The sequence below is a fragment of the Moschus berezovskii genome, chromosome 6 (genome assembly GCF_049115385.1).
Source record: "Moschus berezovskii isolate FMDL1 chromosome 6, NW_MosBer_1.0, whole genome shotgun sequence".
Taxonomy (NCBI): Eukaryota; Metazoa; Chordata; class Mammalia; order Artiodactyla; family Moschidae; genus Moschus; species Moschus berezovskii.
This window is the reverse complement of record NC_142465.1, coordinates 116,207,234-116,223,452: the sequence shown is the minus strand read 5'-3', so window position 1 is coordinate 116,223,452 and position 16,219 is coordinate 116,207,234. Positions and strand designations below refer to the sequence as shown.

The 16,219-nt window shown below is 58.6% G+C and overlaps 1 protein-coding gene across 2 annotated transcripts in view; it reads left to right on the top strand.

Moving 5' to 3' along the window:
• The window catches only part of RANGAP1 (Ran GTPase activating protein 1), a 30,276-nt gene that overhangs the window by 7,477 nt on the left and 6,580 nt on the right, over positions 1–16,219 (top strand). For both annotated transcript variants that reach the window (XM_088837521.1, XM_055395143.2), the window contains exons 3-13: positions 14–141; positions 2,841–2,900; positions 5,148–5,327; positions 7,346–7,480; positions 9,451–9,609; positions 10,629–10,742; positions 11,312–11,411; positions 11,493–11,577; positions 12,591–12,762; positions 13,782–13,901; positions 15,338–15,440. In XM_088837521.1, the coding sequence (XP_088693647.1) occupies positions 14–141; positions 2,841–2,900; positions 5,148–5,327; positions 7,346–7,480; positions 9,451–9,609; positions 10,629–10,742; positions 11,312–11,411; positions 11,493–11,577; positions 12,591–12,762; positions 13,782–13,901; positions 15,338–15,440 (1,356 nt within the window). The remainder of the gene's footprint in view (positions 1–13; positions 142–2,840; positions 2,901–5,147; positions 5,328–7,345; positions 7,481–9,450; positions 9,610–10,628; positions 10,743–11,311; positions 11,412–11,492; positions 11,578–12,590; positions 12,763–13,781; positions 13,902–15,337; positions 15,441–16,219) is intronic.

The window sequence follows — 16,219 nt, the reverse complement described above, 5'->3', positions numbered from 1 at the left end:
GGTCCCCGGGCAGCCAAAGACGTGATTAAGGAGATTGAAGACTTTGACGGCTTAGAGGCCCTGCGCCTAGAGGGCAACACGGTGGGCGTGGAGGCAGCCAGGGTCATCGCCAAAGCCTTGGAGAAGAAGTCGGAGCTGAAGGTGAGGTTGGGGGCGATCAGGCCCAGCCTGGTTGGGGACAGGCCTCCGCGCACACCCCCCTGGCTGGTACCTGTGTCCAGTCCTTCCTGGACCCCTGGGGGTGGTCACCTTGAACAGCCCCTCTTGCTCCGGGCCCCCTGGAACACAGAGCCGGCCGGGGCCCCTCTCCCCGTGTGCTGTGTCTTCTCGAGGCCAGCGGTCACAGACCCGGAGAAGGTGGCAGGAGGGTAAGAGGTTTACTGGGTCATGCGTGAGAAAGGGAAAGGGGAAGGAGCAGAGCTGGACAGAGCCCGCAGCTCGTGACGCAGATCTGGCCATCTGACAGGTGCTCAGCCCAGCCCAGGGCTCCTGAGCCAAGACTGCCCCTCATAGGAGGCGTGTTTGGGGCAGAAATGGCCACACCTCAGCTCAGGTGCTGGTGGTTGGAAGGCTGCTCACTGGGGGCCTTCTAGCTGCCCTTCTCACAGCCGAATGGCTGGCCCTTTCTTGAAGGTTAGACACAAGCGGTGCGTGCCCTTCCTTGGCCAACCCAGAGATTCTTCTGTTCTGGTGTTTCTCAGCGGGTTCCTCTGCTGGTCCTTCAGCGTGCTCTGTGGGTGAAGTGCCGTTTTACAGCTGTGTCTCCATCTTGAGAGTCAAGGGAACTGAGGCCTCAGGGCAGCTGAGTCAGCCTCCCCAGATCCTGCTGCTGGTCAGAGGCTGAGCTTGGCTCACGTTTCCAAGTCAGGCATGCGTTCCGTGGCCCCGAGGGCTTTCTGAAAGGGAAGGTGGACGAGGCCAGGGCCATGAGAGGAAGCGGAGGGCCCCGAGCTGGTCGACGGCATGGCCCCTGATGTTTGTGTCCTCGGGAGGATGACAGTCAGGTTAACAGCCAAGGCAGCGCTGTTTCTGCTCTCCTGCCCAGGGCCTGTTCTTTGCCTGCGCATGAGCTGGGATGTTTTTCTGTGGAGGAACTCTGCTCTCCCGGTGACCCCTGAAGGGCAGGAGCAATGGAGATGTGCCTGCAGCTGAGCCCAGGGATCCAAGGGCCTGGGTCGGAGCCCCAGTGCCACCACCTCATTGGCTGCACTGCTTGGCCTTCCATGGCGTCTGGGCTTCTTGATGCAGAGGAGTTTTTCCTCCCTGGGTGGTTGCCATGGTGATCACAGGCAGGCTGGAGTGAGAGCGCCTGAGCTGCAGGAGTAGGGCCTGTTTCACATCCCCCTGTGCAGACCCAGGGCCTTGAATCACCTCACCACAGCGTCTCAAGCTTGCTTCTCTGCAGGAAGAAGCTGGGGGTGTTGGAGCAGCGGCCAGGGCAGAGGTGCCCGTGACACTGGTGCCCTTCTGGGCACAGTGCTGAGGTGAAATAAGATGGTAGCTCCACTCCTGCAGCACCTCACACATTAGGTCTTGCCAGGTGAGCGAAGTGTGGCCCAGGCTTGGAGCCCAGACAGCACCCCAGCCTCTCAACTGCTGTGCTGCCCGCGTGGAGATGAGTGAGGCCTAAAGCCTGTTTCAGAGATAAGACGCCGAGGGCCAGAGTCAGGGAGTGGCAGGCCTGGGTCAGCTGAGCCGGGACTAGAAGGCAGCCGTGTACCCTGGAGCCCCACGCTGACCTCAGCCCATCACAGCTGGGTTGGGGACGCTTCTGGATGAAAACACTGTCTGTAGGGAGGAGCTTAGGCTGGAGCTGCCGGTTCTGACCCCACACACCTGCGTATAGGTGTAACTCCCCGAGCCAACTCGTGTACAATGTCTGCAGGGGTGTTAGTGATTTGCTTTATTGGAGGATGTGAGAGTTCTGCCAACACCAGCTTCTCTAGTACTTAAGGTTGGGTCTAGTTCTTGTTGAGCCCTGGGTTTCAGGGGAGAATCGCTTCTCCTGTGTCCATTTTTCTGAGGGTTGGCCAGGAAAGGCCAGACGTGATATTTTAAGTGGACACAGACCCAGCATTAGAGATAGGGCTGTGTGCTGGGAGCTTCAACTCTGTTCCCCAGCATGGGACCCAGCCACGTGGCCACTGCTTTTGTGATATTTACCTGGTATGACCTTTAAATCAACTCACTCGGAAGTAATTTAAAAGCAAACGCTATCTCTTCTCTAACTGGAAAATCCCATCCCTTACTGTGACGGAAATCAGAGTGTTATTAAATTCTAGTTCGAGGTCGCTGCCGTCTAAAGGGTCTGAACTCAAGGCCTTCTCTCCCTTTGTTAAAAAGGCAGGTGCGCTGGAAGTGGGGGCATGGGTGAGACCCACCAATCCCAAACCTGTCTTCTGGAGGTGGTAAGGGTTGAAAAGAGACTTGAGAAGACAGTAACTTCTTCACTGTTGGGTTCTCTATTGTCTCCTTTCCATTCCCCCACTCTCCAAGATCGTGTCCCGTGTTGCTGTGGCCCACACCACGGGGAAAAGTTGGGGAAGGAGCACTGGGCCACGAGTCTGGTGTCTTGGTCCCGGTCCTTCCGCTGCCTTGCCGGGGGGCCTGGGGCCAGTTCCCTCCTTCCCTCTCAGCCTGATTATTTCTTTCTCTGAGAGCCAGAGGGTTGGACAGATGGAGGGTTTTCCTGACACTGTTGCTGACCCCCATGGTCCTTTCCTCTGGGGCCTCCAGGTCCTGTCAGTGTCCATCACAGCTATTCCCAGGTCCACGGGGGTGAGGGGCTGCCTGAAGGCCACCTCCCAAGGTTTCGGCTAACTCTCTTCTTCTTTCCAAAGCGGTGCCACTGGAGCGACATGTTCACGGGGAGGCTGCGGTCGGAGATCCCTCCCGCCCTGGTGAGTGAAGGCAACCTCTGCTTGCGCCCTGGGCCTCAGGGACCCCTTTAGCACCTCGCAGGACTTTCCCTCACAGCCTCCTCTTTGTGGAGACTGACAGTGCCCTGGGGGTGGCCGAGATTCTGCCATGGAAGCCAGGCGAGCACAGTCTGTGTCCTGACGAGCAGGTGGCAGTACACGTGGTGATGGGGAGCCAGAAGTGAGGACTCAGGGTCCCTGGGAGACTAGGCGGCCCAGTGACAGGAAGTACAGCAGAGACCTGAACTCAAAGGTTTCTCCCACAAGCAGCGTGGGTCTCCTCCCCAGATGATTATCCCCTCATCCCAGCCCCTCCCTCTCTGCGTTCAGAGGTCCCTCTCGACTTGACTCTGCACACAGGCTGCCCTGTCTGCCTCCGGCCCCTCCCTTTCTCCGATACCATGCTTGCTGCTTTGGTTCTCATTGTGGGTGGCTTCTCTCTGCCTGTTTTCTGTTTCCCCATTCCTGGGGCTCCGCTTGGCTTGGGTGGAGCTCCTGGCCTCTGTGCATGTGTGGGAGGCGCTGGAGGGCCACAGGATGCAGCGTGGCTTGCCCTGGGGCCCACGGGGAGAGGGCGGGGCTGGCAGCCCCCAGCCAGGCCTCCCAGCATGGGCTGCCCTCGGGCAAGGTTCCGGTCCATCCGGTCTGGTGCTATCTTCTCAGGCCTCCTATCAGCCAGCGCCGGCCCTCCTGAGGTGCCAGCATTAGCCTCACCTCTAAAGCACCTCTGTCCAGTAGACAGTTAAGGGTCATCCAGGATGGGACAACTGTCCCCACGGAGACGCTAGAGGGCGGGCTTCCTGGGTGGGAGGTTGACGGAGCCCCCGCAGAGTTGCTCAAGCTGGATACCAGCCCCCTAGGGTGGACAGGAACCAGGTGTGGCTAGGATTCAGAGCGCCAGTGAATTGATCTAAGTGTGCGCAAAAGGATTTTGAGTTAGGAAAGTTGAAGGAGACTGACTTACGAGATCGTAGCTGTGTGCCTCTGCGCTGTTGTTTTTTGTACATTTTAGCATTTAATCTTCTCAAGTTCTGCAGAAGGTATGATCTCCATGCTAAACTTATTGTGAGAGCAAGTCTTAGAAACAGGAATACGAATTTGGAGTCAGGGAATGGCATGAAATGCAGGGAGGATGGAGTGGTGTAGAGGGAGGGCTTGAGCCTCTGACTGCTTAAGGGCTGAGGTCAGTTGCAGCTGATCACTGGGGCTGGGCTTTCTTCAGCAGGCGGGGGAGCCAGAGAATGGCCCTTCGTTGTCGATCTGGGGTTGGGGGCCGTGGAAACTGCCTCAGCTGACCTGTCCATTGCCAGATCAAGGGCAGTGTCTTCCCCACGCCTCCCACCTTGAACCCCTGCCCCCTCCATGCCCAGCCCTGGCAGAGCCACCTCGCCCCACCCACTTATCCTGGGGAACTTCGGTGTCCCAGCCTGGTAGGTTCCCGGGAGAGCTCAGTGCCTTCTGGCCACATCTAGTCCAGGGCTGAGGCAGGAAATTGGGCACCCACCCCGGGTGCTTAGTCACTGCCGGAAACTCTGGGGGCATCGGTGGTTCTTCCTTCCCTCCCCATCCAGTGAACCCCAGTCTCTGCAGGTTCCCCCCGTCCCTCTGTGAGAACCCCGCCAAGACTCGGTTTCCCCTCCGCCACCTCTCGTCACACTGGCCCCCGCAGCCTCTTCTGTTGCCTGGATCCCTATCTCACACCCCAGGTGGGACTCAGTCTCCAGCCTCCCTCTGCCTGTCCGTCTGCCCTTCCTAGGTCTGGGGCTGTGTCTTTTGTACCCCTCATGCTCCTCCAAGCCCATTGAGCTCAGGCCCAAGTTCACAGTTCTTGGCCTGGCGCCTGATGAGTTGACCCCTGCCTCTCCTGGAGGCTTGTCCCCAGACACACAGCTTGCTGCTTCGTGCTGTGTCCCTCTGCTTGTGTGTTTACTACTGGTTGGAATCTCCTCGTGTTCCATGATTGGCTACTGCTCATCCAGACTGAGCTCAGATGTGGCCTCCTGCAGGAAGCTTTTCTGGATGATCGTACTAAGCCCCAGGCTGCAGTTGAATTAAGAGTCCTCTGCAGGATTTTCAGTCTGATGTAACATGGTCAGCTCTGTACTGAAACGGTCTGTGTCTCTGCTGGGTCACCACCTGCCAGATGCCCCGCGAGGGCAGGAAGGGCCTGGCACAGAAGTAGCACCTGGTCCCTGTCTGTGAAACTGACATGAGCTCCTCTGTGCCCAGATCTCTCTCGGGGAGGGACTCATCACGGCCGGGGCCCAGCTGGTGGAGCTGGACCTGAGTGACAACGCCTTTGGGCCCGATGGCGTGCGAGGCTTTGAGGCCCTGCTCAAGAGCTCCACCTGCTTCACGCTGCATGAACTCAAGCTCAACAACTGTGGCATGGGCATCGGTGGTGGCAAGGTGGGTGTGGCCACTCCCTCCCCCACATCCCTGTGTCCTCTGCCTTCTTCCCTGCCCCGTCCCCTGCTACATCTGCATCTGCCTGGAGTATGTGCTCTTGGCCACCCGCCGTCTGGGACGGTTCGCCTCTTGTTTTTCTCTTCAAAGGACAAAGGCCTCAAGGGAAGCAGCCTATGGCCAGTGGGGAGAGGAGATGGATCTGTGAGGGTTGCCAAGCAACCATCCTCAGTTCTGTGTTGCCTTGGCAACCTACAGGCTGTATTGCAGACGTGCTCCAACCTGCTGGCTCTGCAGAGCACAGGGTTTGGGCATCACCAGACCCGCTGTGCCCTTAGAACAGCTACCAGAGCCACGTGAGGCCTGGCGTGTTCACGTGGGAGAGGGAGCCCAGAGCGAGGGACCACACAGGGAGGCCCAGGCAGCTCACCTTTGTCCCTGGTCAGGGCCTTGCCCAGGGTGCCTCCCCTGTCCTGCCAGCAATCAGGCTGGCCAGGGCAGATGGGCCAGGGGAGGCCAGCCTTGATTATTCTCTTCTTGGCCTGTTCTGGCTGCTTCTGGCCCAGCTTCTAGAAAGGCCAAACACCAGTCTGCAGTCCCTTTTTCCTTCCCTCACTGTCTGACCAAAAGGAGCAGAGGGCCAAGACGTAGGAACTGACAGCGAACAGGGATGTCTTCTGTTTGAAGACATGTCACCTTAATTCTCCCCCCTTACTGAAAGGTGGGTGACACTGTCCCTGCCTTTTCAGATAATGGCACTTGAGCTTAGAGCTCTTGGGTCGTGCGCCTCAGATAACATGGCTAGCGTGGGATGTGAGATTTGAACTGGCATCCCCGTGTCTGGTCGGAGCAGCAGGAGGTGCCTATGTATGCTCAAGGTGGCCCAGGCTGAGGAGCCACGGTGGCCTACCCTGCACACAGCCTGTCGCCTCCTGCCCCGTGGGAGGGCAGGCAGCTCATGCTGGGCTATCTTAGTCCGCACGCCTCCGCTCTAGGGGCAGACAACAGTGTTTCCTCAGCACAGGAGACCAGTCCAGCCCAACCCAGAGTAGAGCCACCTCTGCAGATCCCTCAGGCTGGCCTGCAGCAGGAGTCAGTGGTCTCTGCCCTGAGCACACGCCTGACCCCTGTTGTCGGGAGGTCAGGCTGGTAGTGTCCTGGGTCCTGTATGTGCCCCGGAGTAGAGCTGTGTGTAGCCACGCTGACCTGGCTGCCTCATTGTGGAGCAAGGCTAATACCTTCTGCCTCCCGGGCTGGTTTTGAGGTTGAACAAGTTGTGAAAGCACCTTGGCTGGGAGAGCTCAGGGCCTCACAGGTGCGTGTAAATGTCTTTTCTGCTGCACTGCCGGAGAACCATTTATATCTTCTGTACTGAGGTCTCTCCACTTCCAGTCCACCAGCCGACCAGTATTTGTAACCTCTTGCTCTGTTGGTGTCACTAGATAGAGGCCGCCTCCTGGCACCACCCTAGGGTCAGGGCAAACCAGGTTTTAGGTTTTTATCCCCAGAAGATGAGCCCCCGCTGTATGGCTGGTCGGAGCCTGGGCGGGTGTCAGATGGGTTGTGGTTGGGGGAGCCCTGCCCTCCTTGGCCAGCTCCCCTGAGGCCTTGCGGAGCGTGGAGGAGATGCCAGAAGGTTCGGGTTCTGTCCAAGGTGTGCCGCTCTCGTGGTGTCTGCAGGAAAGTTTCTGTCGCTCTCTGAGCCCGAGTTTCTTCAGCCAGAGCGTGGGAGTCGTGATGGTGCCCACTTGACAGAGGGTCCTGACACTAAAGTGGTCTGACCATGAAGCCCCTTGCCCACATCACTTGGCGTTGGTGTCTCCCTCTCCCCGTCCCTACCATGGGGCTAAGTCCCACAGGCTGACAGGACAGGTGGCCACAGAGGTGGATGTCAAAGCCCACATTCCTGCATGGTGCTGGACCCAGCTGAGGTCCTTGCTGCTGAGCAGTTCTCATCCCGTATCCACCCGGGCCGTGGCTGGTGTGGCATGTTGAAGACCAGGGCCTCCTGCCTCCCCCAGATCCTGGCAGCAGCCCTGACCGAGTGTCACCGGAAGTCTAGTGCCCAAGGCAAGCCGCTGGCACTGAAGGTCTTCGTGGCCGGCAGAAACCGTCTGGAGAATGACGGAGCCACCGCCTTGGCAGAAGCTTTTGGGGTGAGTGGTTTCTGCTCTCCCTGCCCTGGGGCGGCCTGAGCATGGCCGGCCGACTCTAGAACTTGGCCAAGAGACCTCGGGTGGCTCGCTTCCCCCTCTGGGGCTGCTGGCTCATCCTCTCAGGACAGGATCCCCATCACTTGGGTCTGAAAGGTGGCGTGATCTGCCTTCTGGGGTGAATTGTCAGTGCTGCTCGTGATCTGCCAGGCTGGGAAACAAGCAGCGGTGCCGGAGCAGTGTGAGAGCAGTCTCTGGCTCCAGTGAGCAGGGTGCTGGGATGGAGCCCATCAAACTTGCCCATTAGCCAGGGAGGAGGGCAGGAGCTGCTGCTGGAGGGGATGCACTCAGGTGTCCTTTGGGGCAGGGCGTCTTAACTCGCATCCGTGGACTTCCCGGGTGGCTCAGTGGTAAAGAGTCTGCCTACTAATGCAGGAGACACAGAGGACTGGGTTCGATCCCTGGGTCAGGAAGATCCCCTCGAGTAGGAAAATGGCAACCCACGCCAATATCCTTGCCTAGAAATCCCACGGACAGAGGAGCCTGGTGGGCTACGGTCCATGGCATTGCATCAGGTTGTACATGACCAAGCATGCACGCTGTGGGATCCCATTGGTCTATGGCTAGAGTTCAGGGAGACTTTGAACATGGCCAGGGGGATATTTCATGATTGCTTTCACTACCAGAGCTAATAAAATGTAGCATTTACCTTCCATGGTGAATATGGACAGTAAAGCTCAGCTTTAGAAACTTCTTTGGCTTTGCTACCAGGAGAAATCACAGGTATTTTCACGTCAAATGATAGCCGTCATGGATAGACAGAAGTATTTGTTTCTCGTACATTAAGGTTAATGATACACCAAGGTCTTATTATTCTCTGGCTTAGGAGGCATGTGCATGACCGCAGCAAACATTTAGGCAGTTTTCTGAACAGTTGGATGTTTGTTTTCCAGTTGATTCGATTTGTTATTCTGTATAATTTAGCTTAAAATTTAAAAACATCCAGAGGGGGAGCCCTGGGGCTTTACCAGGTTGCCCAATGGTCTGTGGCACAGAAAATATTAAGAGCCCTGACTTGGAATGTGCCTCAGTTGGGCTGCCTGTGTTCATTTGTGAATCCCCACGCTGTGCTGGGCGCCCAGTGATGACAAGGTGCCTGGGTACTGAGTTAGGCCAGGCCTGTCCTCAGTCCCTCCAGGGTGGTGATGGAGACTGGGACATGGTCCTCTCCTTGAGATCTTGGGGGCTGTTGGGATGCAGACAGGAAGGTGGCTTTGACACTTCAGAGGGATGAACACCGTGAGAGGGGAAGGATGAGTTATTCTGGGGCCAGAGAGGAAGAGTGCTGGGTTGTGCTGGGGCGCTGGGGTAGGGCAATCCAGGAAGGCTTCCTGGAGGAGGAGGCATCCAAAATGAGAGCTATTGAACCCATGAGGCGTCAGCGTGTCAAGAAAATGCCATATAAAGGAGGAGATAGAGTGTTCCAGGCAGAGAAAAGGAGGTAAGGGAAGGCTGGAGTGAGGGAAGCCCCCTCATCCCCAGAAAAGGATGCTAAACATGGGCTGCCACTCGTACTGTGTAAATAAGGCATCAGGACCCCCCAGAAAGAAAGGCCAGGCAGTGCTGCATTATACAGAGCAGGGCCTGGGCTGACTGCAGGCCAGAACCCAGGGTCCCCGCAGTGCAGAGGTGACATGCAGAGACACCATGCTCAGAGCTGTGTGGCCCTGGGCAAGTTACTTAGCCCCTCTGATCCCAGTCATCTGTCTGGTGACGGTCCTAATCCCAGGTAGGTCTCCCTTGTGAGACTGGAGAGGATCAGGTGCGGTCGTGCCCCGAAGCGTGCTTTGCCATCTGTTCACAGACAAGCCCCTCTCACGCCTGGTGGGTGGTACTGCCCTCCTGCCCGCGGGGTGTCCTCTGGCCCCGCCCACAGCCTCGGGGCCCACTGCTCTCCCTCCTGCCCCCTGCAGATCATCGGGACTCTGGAGGAGGTCCACATGCCCCAGAACGGGATCAACCATCCCGGCGTCACTGCCCTGGCCCAAGCCTTTGCCATCAACCCCCTGCTGCGGGTCATCAACCTGAACGACAACACCTTCACCGAGAAGGGCGCCGTGGCCATGGCCAAGGTGAGAGGGATGCAGCAGGGCCGCAGCGGGCCACGGAGACCGGGGCTGGTGGTTGTCTTGCTGTGGGCCCGTCAGCAGGTGGCTGTTCTCCCCTGGCCCGCCCACCTGGTGTGTATCCCGGGGTTTCAGCCACGTGCACGTGTCCAGAACAGGGCATCTGTCGCCAGGGGGCCTGGGCCCCGGCGGCAGCTCTGAGTGTCCGCGCTTCCCCTTCCTGAGCGGCCTCTGTGCAGCCGCAGCTGTTGGTGCTGCTTTTGTTCTCAGGCCACATAGAGGCTGCTCCAGCCTGTTGGCCCGTCGCTTCTCTCCTCAGCTGTTTACTGAGCCCCTGTCTAGCGCCCAGTGTGGTACCAAGTGCAGGCCACACAGAGCTGAGTCCGGGACTCTGCCTTCAAGGAGCCCCAAGGGCGAGGAGTGCAGGAATGAGCCAGTCGGCCGCGAGCACAGTGACTGCTGGGCATCGGAGCCGCTGGGTGGGAGACACCGCTGCTCCCATCAGCCTCACAGGCCTGCACGACCACACAGGAGTCTGGCCAGCCTGCTGTGGGGTCTTAGAGACACGCGCAAGCATTGGGGAGCACACAGGGAGTTCCAGCCAGACACAGGGCAGCCTTCCTGAAAGAGGCCACGTTGTGGCCAAGTTCTCCAGGACAAGTGAACTTTGTGTAGACAGGGAGGGCAGGAGGGGTTTTTCGGGCAAAGGGGTCAGCAAGCCCGTGGGGAGGCCAGAGACGGAAGTGACCCTTGCTCCATCAATCCTGGTGTGACCAGGCCAGGGGGTCAAGGTGTGTCTGAGGGCTGGGGGATGGAGGGAGGCCTTGCTAACTCCTTGAGACCTTCTCCTGTGAGTAATAGGGAGCCCTGGAGGGGGCTTAGCCAGACTGGGAGGCTTCCCAGGGGCAACAGGAAGAGCTGATGAGGCGACTGGACTGGATGCAGAGGGACAGGGTGTGGTGGGGTGTGACGCTGTCTCACCCTGGTCCAGGGCCTCACCCTGGTCCCCCCACCTCCTCCTGCAGACGCTGAAGACCTTGCGGCAGGTGGAGGTGATCAACTTCGGGGACTGCCTGGTGCGCTCCAAGGGCGCTGTTGCCATCGCAGACGCCATCCGCGGGGGCCTGCCAAAGCTGAAGGTGCTGGGCGATCCCCTGCCTCCTCCCTCCAGGGTCCAGGCTCCTCTGTGCTCAGGGTGACAGCTGTGTGGGGGGCAGGGTTCAGGCCTTTCAAGGCAGGTGTGCCTGGGTTCACAGCCCGGCCCTTCCACATCCTCCTCCCCTGGTGGCTCTGCAAGTCTCTTCACCCCTCCGAGCTAGGGATTCTGACTTTTCAAAGAGAAGAAGAGTGACTGGGGTCATTGCAGTTTAGTGAGAGTAAACATTCGGAGCCCGTCCTGTCGTTGGGTGAACATTCTTTTCATCATGGCGGTGTTCTATCTGGCCAGACAGAGTTCATCTGAGACCCTCACCTGGGGAAGTGGAGGCTCCTGACCCCTGGGTCTCCTGGCCCCCGTGTCTCCAGCCCCCGTGTCTCCTGGCCCCCGTGTCTCCTGCCCCTGTCTCCTGACCCCTGTGTGTCCTGACCCTTGTGTCTCCTGGCCCCTGTGTCTCCTGGCCCCTGTATCTTCCTGATCCCCCCGTCTCCTGTCCCCATGTCTCCTGGCTCCTGTATCTGCCTGCCTCTACCCCTTCCCATTATCTTTTAGGAGCTGAACTTGTCATTTGGTGAGATCAAGAGAGAGGCTGCTCTGTCCGTTGCTGAGGCCGTGGCAGACAAGACGGAACTGGAGAAACTGGACCTCAATGGTAGGAGGGGGGTGGCCTCAGCCCCGGCCTGCCCGGCAGGCCCCACCCCATGCTGACCCCCGGCCCCTCCCCTGCGAGCAGGCAACATGCTGGGAGAAGAAGGCTGTGAGCAGCTGCAGGAAGTGCTGGAAGGCTTCAACATGGCTGCAGTGTTGGCATCCCTCAGGTGGGGGGTCTGGGGCCCCGGATTCTTCATTCCTTCCTTTATTCATTCAGAAAACATGGGTTGAGTCCCTGTGGTGTGCTGGGCATTAGGGGATCAACAGCAAGACAGTGAAGGTTTCTGACTCGTGAGACCTTGTTGCCGTGGGCAAGGGATGGAAGAATGAGACGATAATCAAGTGATCGCATGTAAATGTCACAGGGACCTGGAGGGGCTGAGGACAGTCACCCTATGGAGCAGGAGGGTCGGGGAGGCCCCCAGGGGACGCGCTGTGATCTGGAGCGACGGTGCGTGGGGCGGCAGTGGTGCGGGGTGCAGTGGCCGTGGGACGGGCCCAGGCTGCTCCTGAGACCAGTCTCGGAGGTCGACTGGAGAAGGAAGAGGTTGATGCAGGAGAGGGGGTCTTCCTGGGTTTGAGGAGGCGGGGGGCTGCCTCCTCCATCTGGATGGGAGTTGGTTCAGCCGTCAGCACCCGCCTCCGCCTGCCTCTTTGATCTCTAGATGGGCGTCGTTCCTATGCCAGGTCCTCCGTCGTCCCGTCAGGGCCAGGCCCCGTGCTGCTGCAGGAACTAGGCCAGGATGGGCTCGAGGGGCGCCCCCAGTCCGGGGGGAGTGGAACAGCCTTCATCAGAGGCAGGGCGACCCCCTCGCTGCCCCTTAACTGTAGTTTCCTGTGGTCAGCAAGACGTGGGTGGTACCGTCCTGGGCGTCTCAGCCTGGGCAGTGTTCCCGCCAGGCCCTGGGCCCCAGCTGTGACAGGGTGTTCTTCTTTTCCTCTGTTTCCCCCGTGGGACTGCGGGTTCTCTGGGACACGGACAAGGTGGAGCTCTTCTCGCCTGCAGCGCAGGCGTCCCTGTGGGACGGGCCTCCAGGTGACTCCCAGGTCCCCAGTCTGGGGCAGCTGCTCCCCGGCCCTCCCTGCCTGGCTCCTACCTGGCTGGGGTCTGTGGGTTCTCGGGGCCAGCGTGGGCCACCGGGCAGGGAGAGGTCTGCTTCAGCCAGACCTCTCTCTGCAGTGATGACGAGGGTGAGGATGACGAGGAGGAGGAGGAGGAAGAGGAGGAGGAGGAGGAGGAAGATGACGAGGAGGAGGAAGATGACGAGGAGGAGGAGGAGGAGCCACAGCAGGAGGAGCAGGGCGAGGAGTCAAGCACGCCTTCAAGGAAGGTCCAGGGCCCAAAGAGTGGGGTGAGTCCTGCAGGTCAGAGCCCCAGCCCGGGTCCTGGGGTCCTGAGACCGCTCCCCTGGGAGGTTGGGGGTCGGGGTGTCTTGGTCACAGGACTGCAGACTCGTTCTGCCTGTGCACTTCCACATGGAAAAGAGGAAATCACCCCAGTGCAGCTGCGTTCATTTGTACTCAACCCCAGTACAGGTGCGTCTGCTCGTTTATAAGTTACCCATACGGACAGTGCTGCTGTGTCACGTGCAGGAGACTGCTGAGCAGCATGGGTGTGCCCTGCACAAGCCCACTTCTGTGTGGATGTCTGCAGTAACTGAACTGCAGTGCGGCTCTGCGATCTGCGGTTGGTTGACTCTGTGGGTGTAGAACCTCAGACAGGGCAACTGTAAAGTCATACCTGGGTTTTTGCTTGTTCTGGAGGCATATAAGTGTTTCTAAAAGAGTAGGGTGAAAAACAGGCAGAAATGGAAATTCGTTTTCCTCCCCATCTTGGTGACCGCTAGGGATGGTCCCCGTTCTGGAGACGGTGGCTGGATTGTGACCCAGCTTGGATACTTTGTGTCCTTTTCCTGGCTGGGAGGCATGTCTGTTCCCTCAGAGGTTCCCAAGTAAAGTTTCTGGGGGACTTTGGCTTGGGCATGGAGGGCCACACTGTGTTGAATGTGGCTTACTGTCCAGTGTGATGGCCGGGCGCCTCTGGTGCCCACCAGCAACGGTCATCCCAGCTAAGACACTGGTTCCTGGCAGGGCCCCTTAGCCCTGCAGTCATTTCTGCAGTTTCCCACGACATCACAAGGATCCCCTTGGCCGTACCAGGCTCTTGGAGTCTGAAAAAAGTGCTTGCCCACACCCCAGAGGCTCCTACGCAAAGAGCTGACTGGGGCAGCCTCTGCAGGCCCCTCACCCTTGGGGAATTTGGGGAAATTCTGGACTCTGAGCCTTGAGTGGCCCAAGTGAGGGGCGTCCTTCTGGGCGAGGAGTCTGGACGTAGACCTCTCCAGAGCCACCTGTGCCGCCCGTCCCCCAGGAACCAGCTCCTGTCCTGTCCTCCCCGCCTCCCGCAGACGTCTCCACCTTCCTGGCCTTCCCCTCCCCGGAGAAGCTGCTGTGCCTCGGGCCCAAGAGTTCCGTGCTGATAGCCCAGCAGGTAACAGCACCGCTGAGGCCAGCCCCGCTCAGGCCTCGGCTGCTAGAGCTGCCGGAGCAGCGGTTCCGACCCAGGTCGGGGTTGGGTGGGGGTGGGGCTGCCAAGCCTTGTCATATCTGGCACAGGTCTGCGCACACTGGACACAACTTGGGCCGCAAGAAAGGGCGGGCCTGGGGCATCTCAGTGATAACCGGGGTTTGGGAGTTTCCGCCGGACTGTCATGGGAGCACACGGTTAGGCGTCTCTCTGCACGTTCTGCAGGACCAGCTGCTTCTAGAACAGCTCTCCTGCCCCAGGCCCCGTGAAGGTCCCAGGCGCCCCCTTGTTCTTGCTCACTTGTTCATTGTTGGGCCGTTGACTCTTTCTTCCTGGGATGATTATCAGGCACCCTGAGCTCAACAGTGTGCAGTGCCTGTCTTCTCCCACTGCTCTGAGTACTTGGACGTGATTTTATTTAACCTCCTTGGCACCTCGGAATGTAGACCCTTCTCCTGTCATTTGACAGATGAGAAAGCTGAGGCTGCAGGGTTTTTTTTACACAAATGGAAGGTTTGTGGCAGCTGTGGTGAGCACGTCTGTTGATGCTGTGGTTCCAGCCGCATCTGCTCGCTCGGCGTCTGTCACAGTTTGGTATTTCTCACAGTGTTTCATACCTTCCACCAACAAAAGAGCATGACTTTCTGAAGGCTCAGATGACAGCACGCTCTAGTAACGTGTTTTTGAGTTAATGTACATGTTTCTTTAGACATGATGCTATTGCACACTTCATAGAGTAACACACAGGGCGACCCGAAGTTCACGTGACTGGCATTACTGTGGTATTTGCTTTATTACTGAGGTCTGGAACCAAGCCCACAGTATCTCTGAGGTGTGTCTATAAGAAATAAAAGGGGCCACTTGCAGAGCTGGCTTGATATTTTGGCTTTCTGTTTCCCTTTTATGTTTTTTTGTAATCTGTGTGATTTTTTTTTTTAACTTCTGTAGTCTGTTTCTCCTCCGTGGTAAATGAGGTCATATGATGCAGACTTTTCACTGCGTACCTTTCATTGTTTTCTGTGTCAGTACAACTCTCCTCATGCCCCTTATGTCAGTGGGCAGATATAGCACTTAAACCATCCCCAGTTTCTGTGGACTCACGGTATTTCCGCTTTTCCTCTGTTGTCGGTTAAGCTGAGGCACATTTCCTTTCGTGTGAACGTCGTTTGCGTTCTGGATTATTTCATCAGGTCAGGCTGCAGGAGGGGATCCCGGGAGACAGTGGTGTTTAACGTGTACACTCTGTGGGTGTGGCACACCTGTGGCGGCCGGGCTCTGGGGGGACAGTGTGTCCCTGCCCAGCAAAGGCCCGTGTCCTGCCAAGGTGTTCTCTAGCCACCGGCAGGTGCCCACATCTGCCAAGGCCCCTGGTGACTAGCCATCTTCTCCTGTGTCCTCAGACTGACACGTCTGACCCAGAGAAGGTGGTGTCCGCTTTTCTGAAGGTGTCCTCCGTGTTCAAAGACGAAGCCTCGGTGCGGACGGCTGTGCAAGACGCAGTAGGTGCGTGCTGAGGGGGGCGGCGCGGACAGCTCCGGCCTCTTCACTGCCCTGGGCTCGGCTCAGAGCGCTGCCCCCTCATCTGTTCTTCGTCGGGTTCTTGCCGTAGCTTGGGCCAGGTGCTCGCCTCTCTGTTTTTTGCAGATGGGGAGCCTGAGGTCCTTCCCAAAGCCATACAGTTCTATACGGTGAGAACTCAGGCCAGGTGGCGCCCTCTGCAGGAAGGTCAGACCTCTCCCAGGAGGGTTGATGAGAGCTCAACCCTGTCCCTGCCTCCGAGCCGCTGCACACACCGTCCCCTCCACCCGCAGGTCTCCAGGCTTCCTAGGGTCTCCGGTCCTGTTGGGACCCTCTCGCCACCCCATTCTCTCAGTTCCTCTCCTCACAGCACCTCTCACCTTCCACCTTGCCAGTGTTTGAGCCAGCAGATTGGGCCAGCCAGGGAGGGGAGGACAGGCTGGAAGCGGTTGGAGAAGTGAGGGACACTTGGTGGGCTGGTGGAGGGGAAGCTGGGAGGGGCGGGAAGGGCCAGGCGGGGGTCTCTGTGTCTGCTTGCGAGAGCCCAGCCCTGCCCCTCCTGGGGCATTTATGGGGACAAGTTGCCTGACTTCTGTTTGCCAGAACAGCCTTGCACAGGAGCAAGGGCTCGTGGAGTCCCTGCAGGGCCTTGGCCATACCTCCTCCTGCTCCCCCATCCATTCCCCAACCCCCACCTCCAGAGACCAGCTGAAACCGCCCCAGGATGACCTGCCTCACCTCATCTCTGCCCACGCCCATTCCAC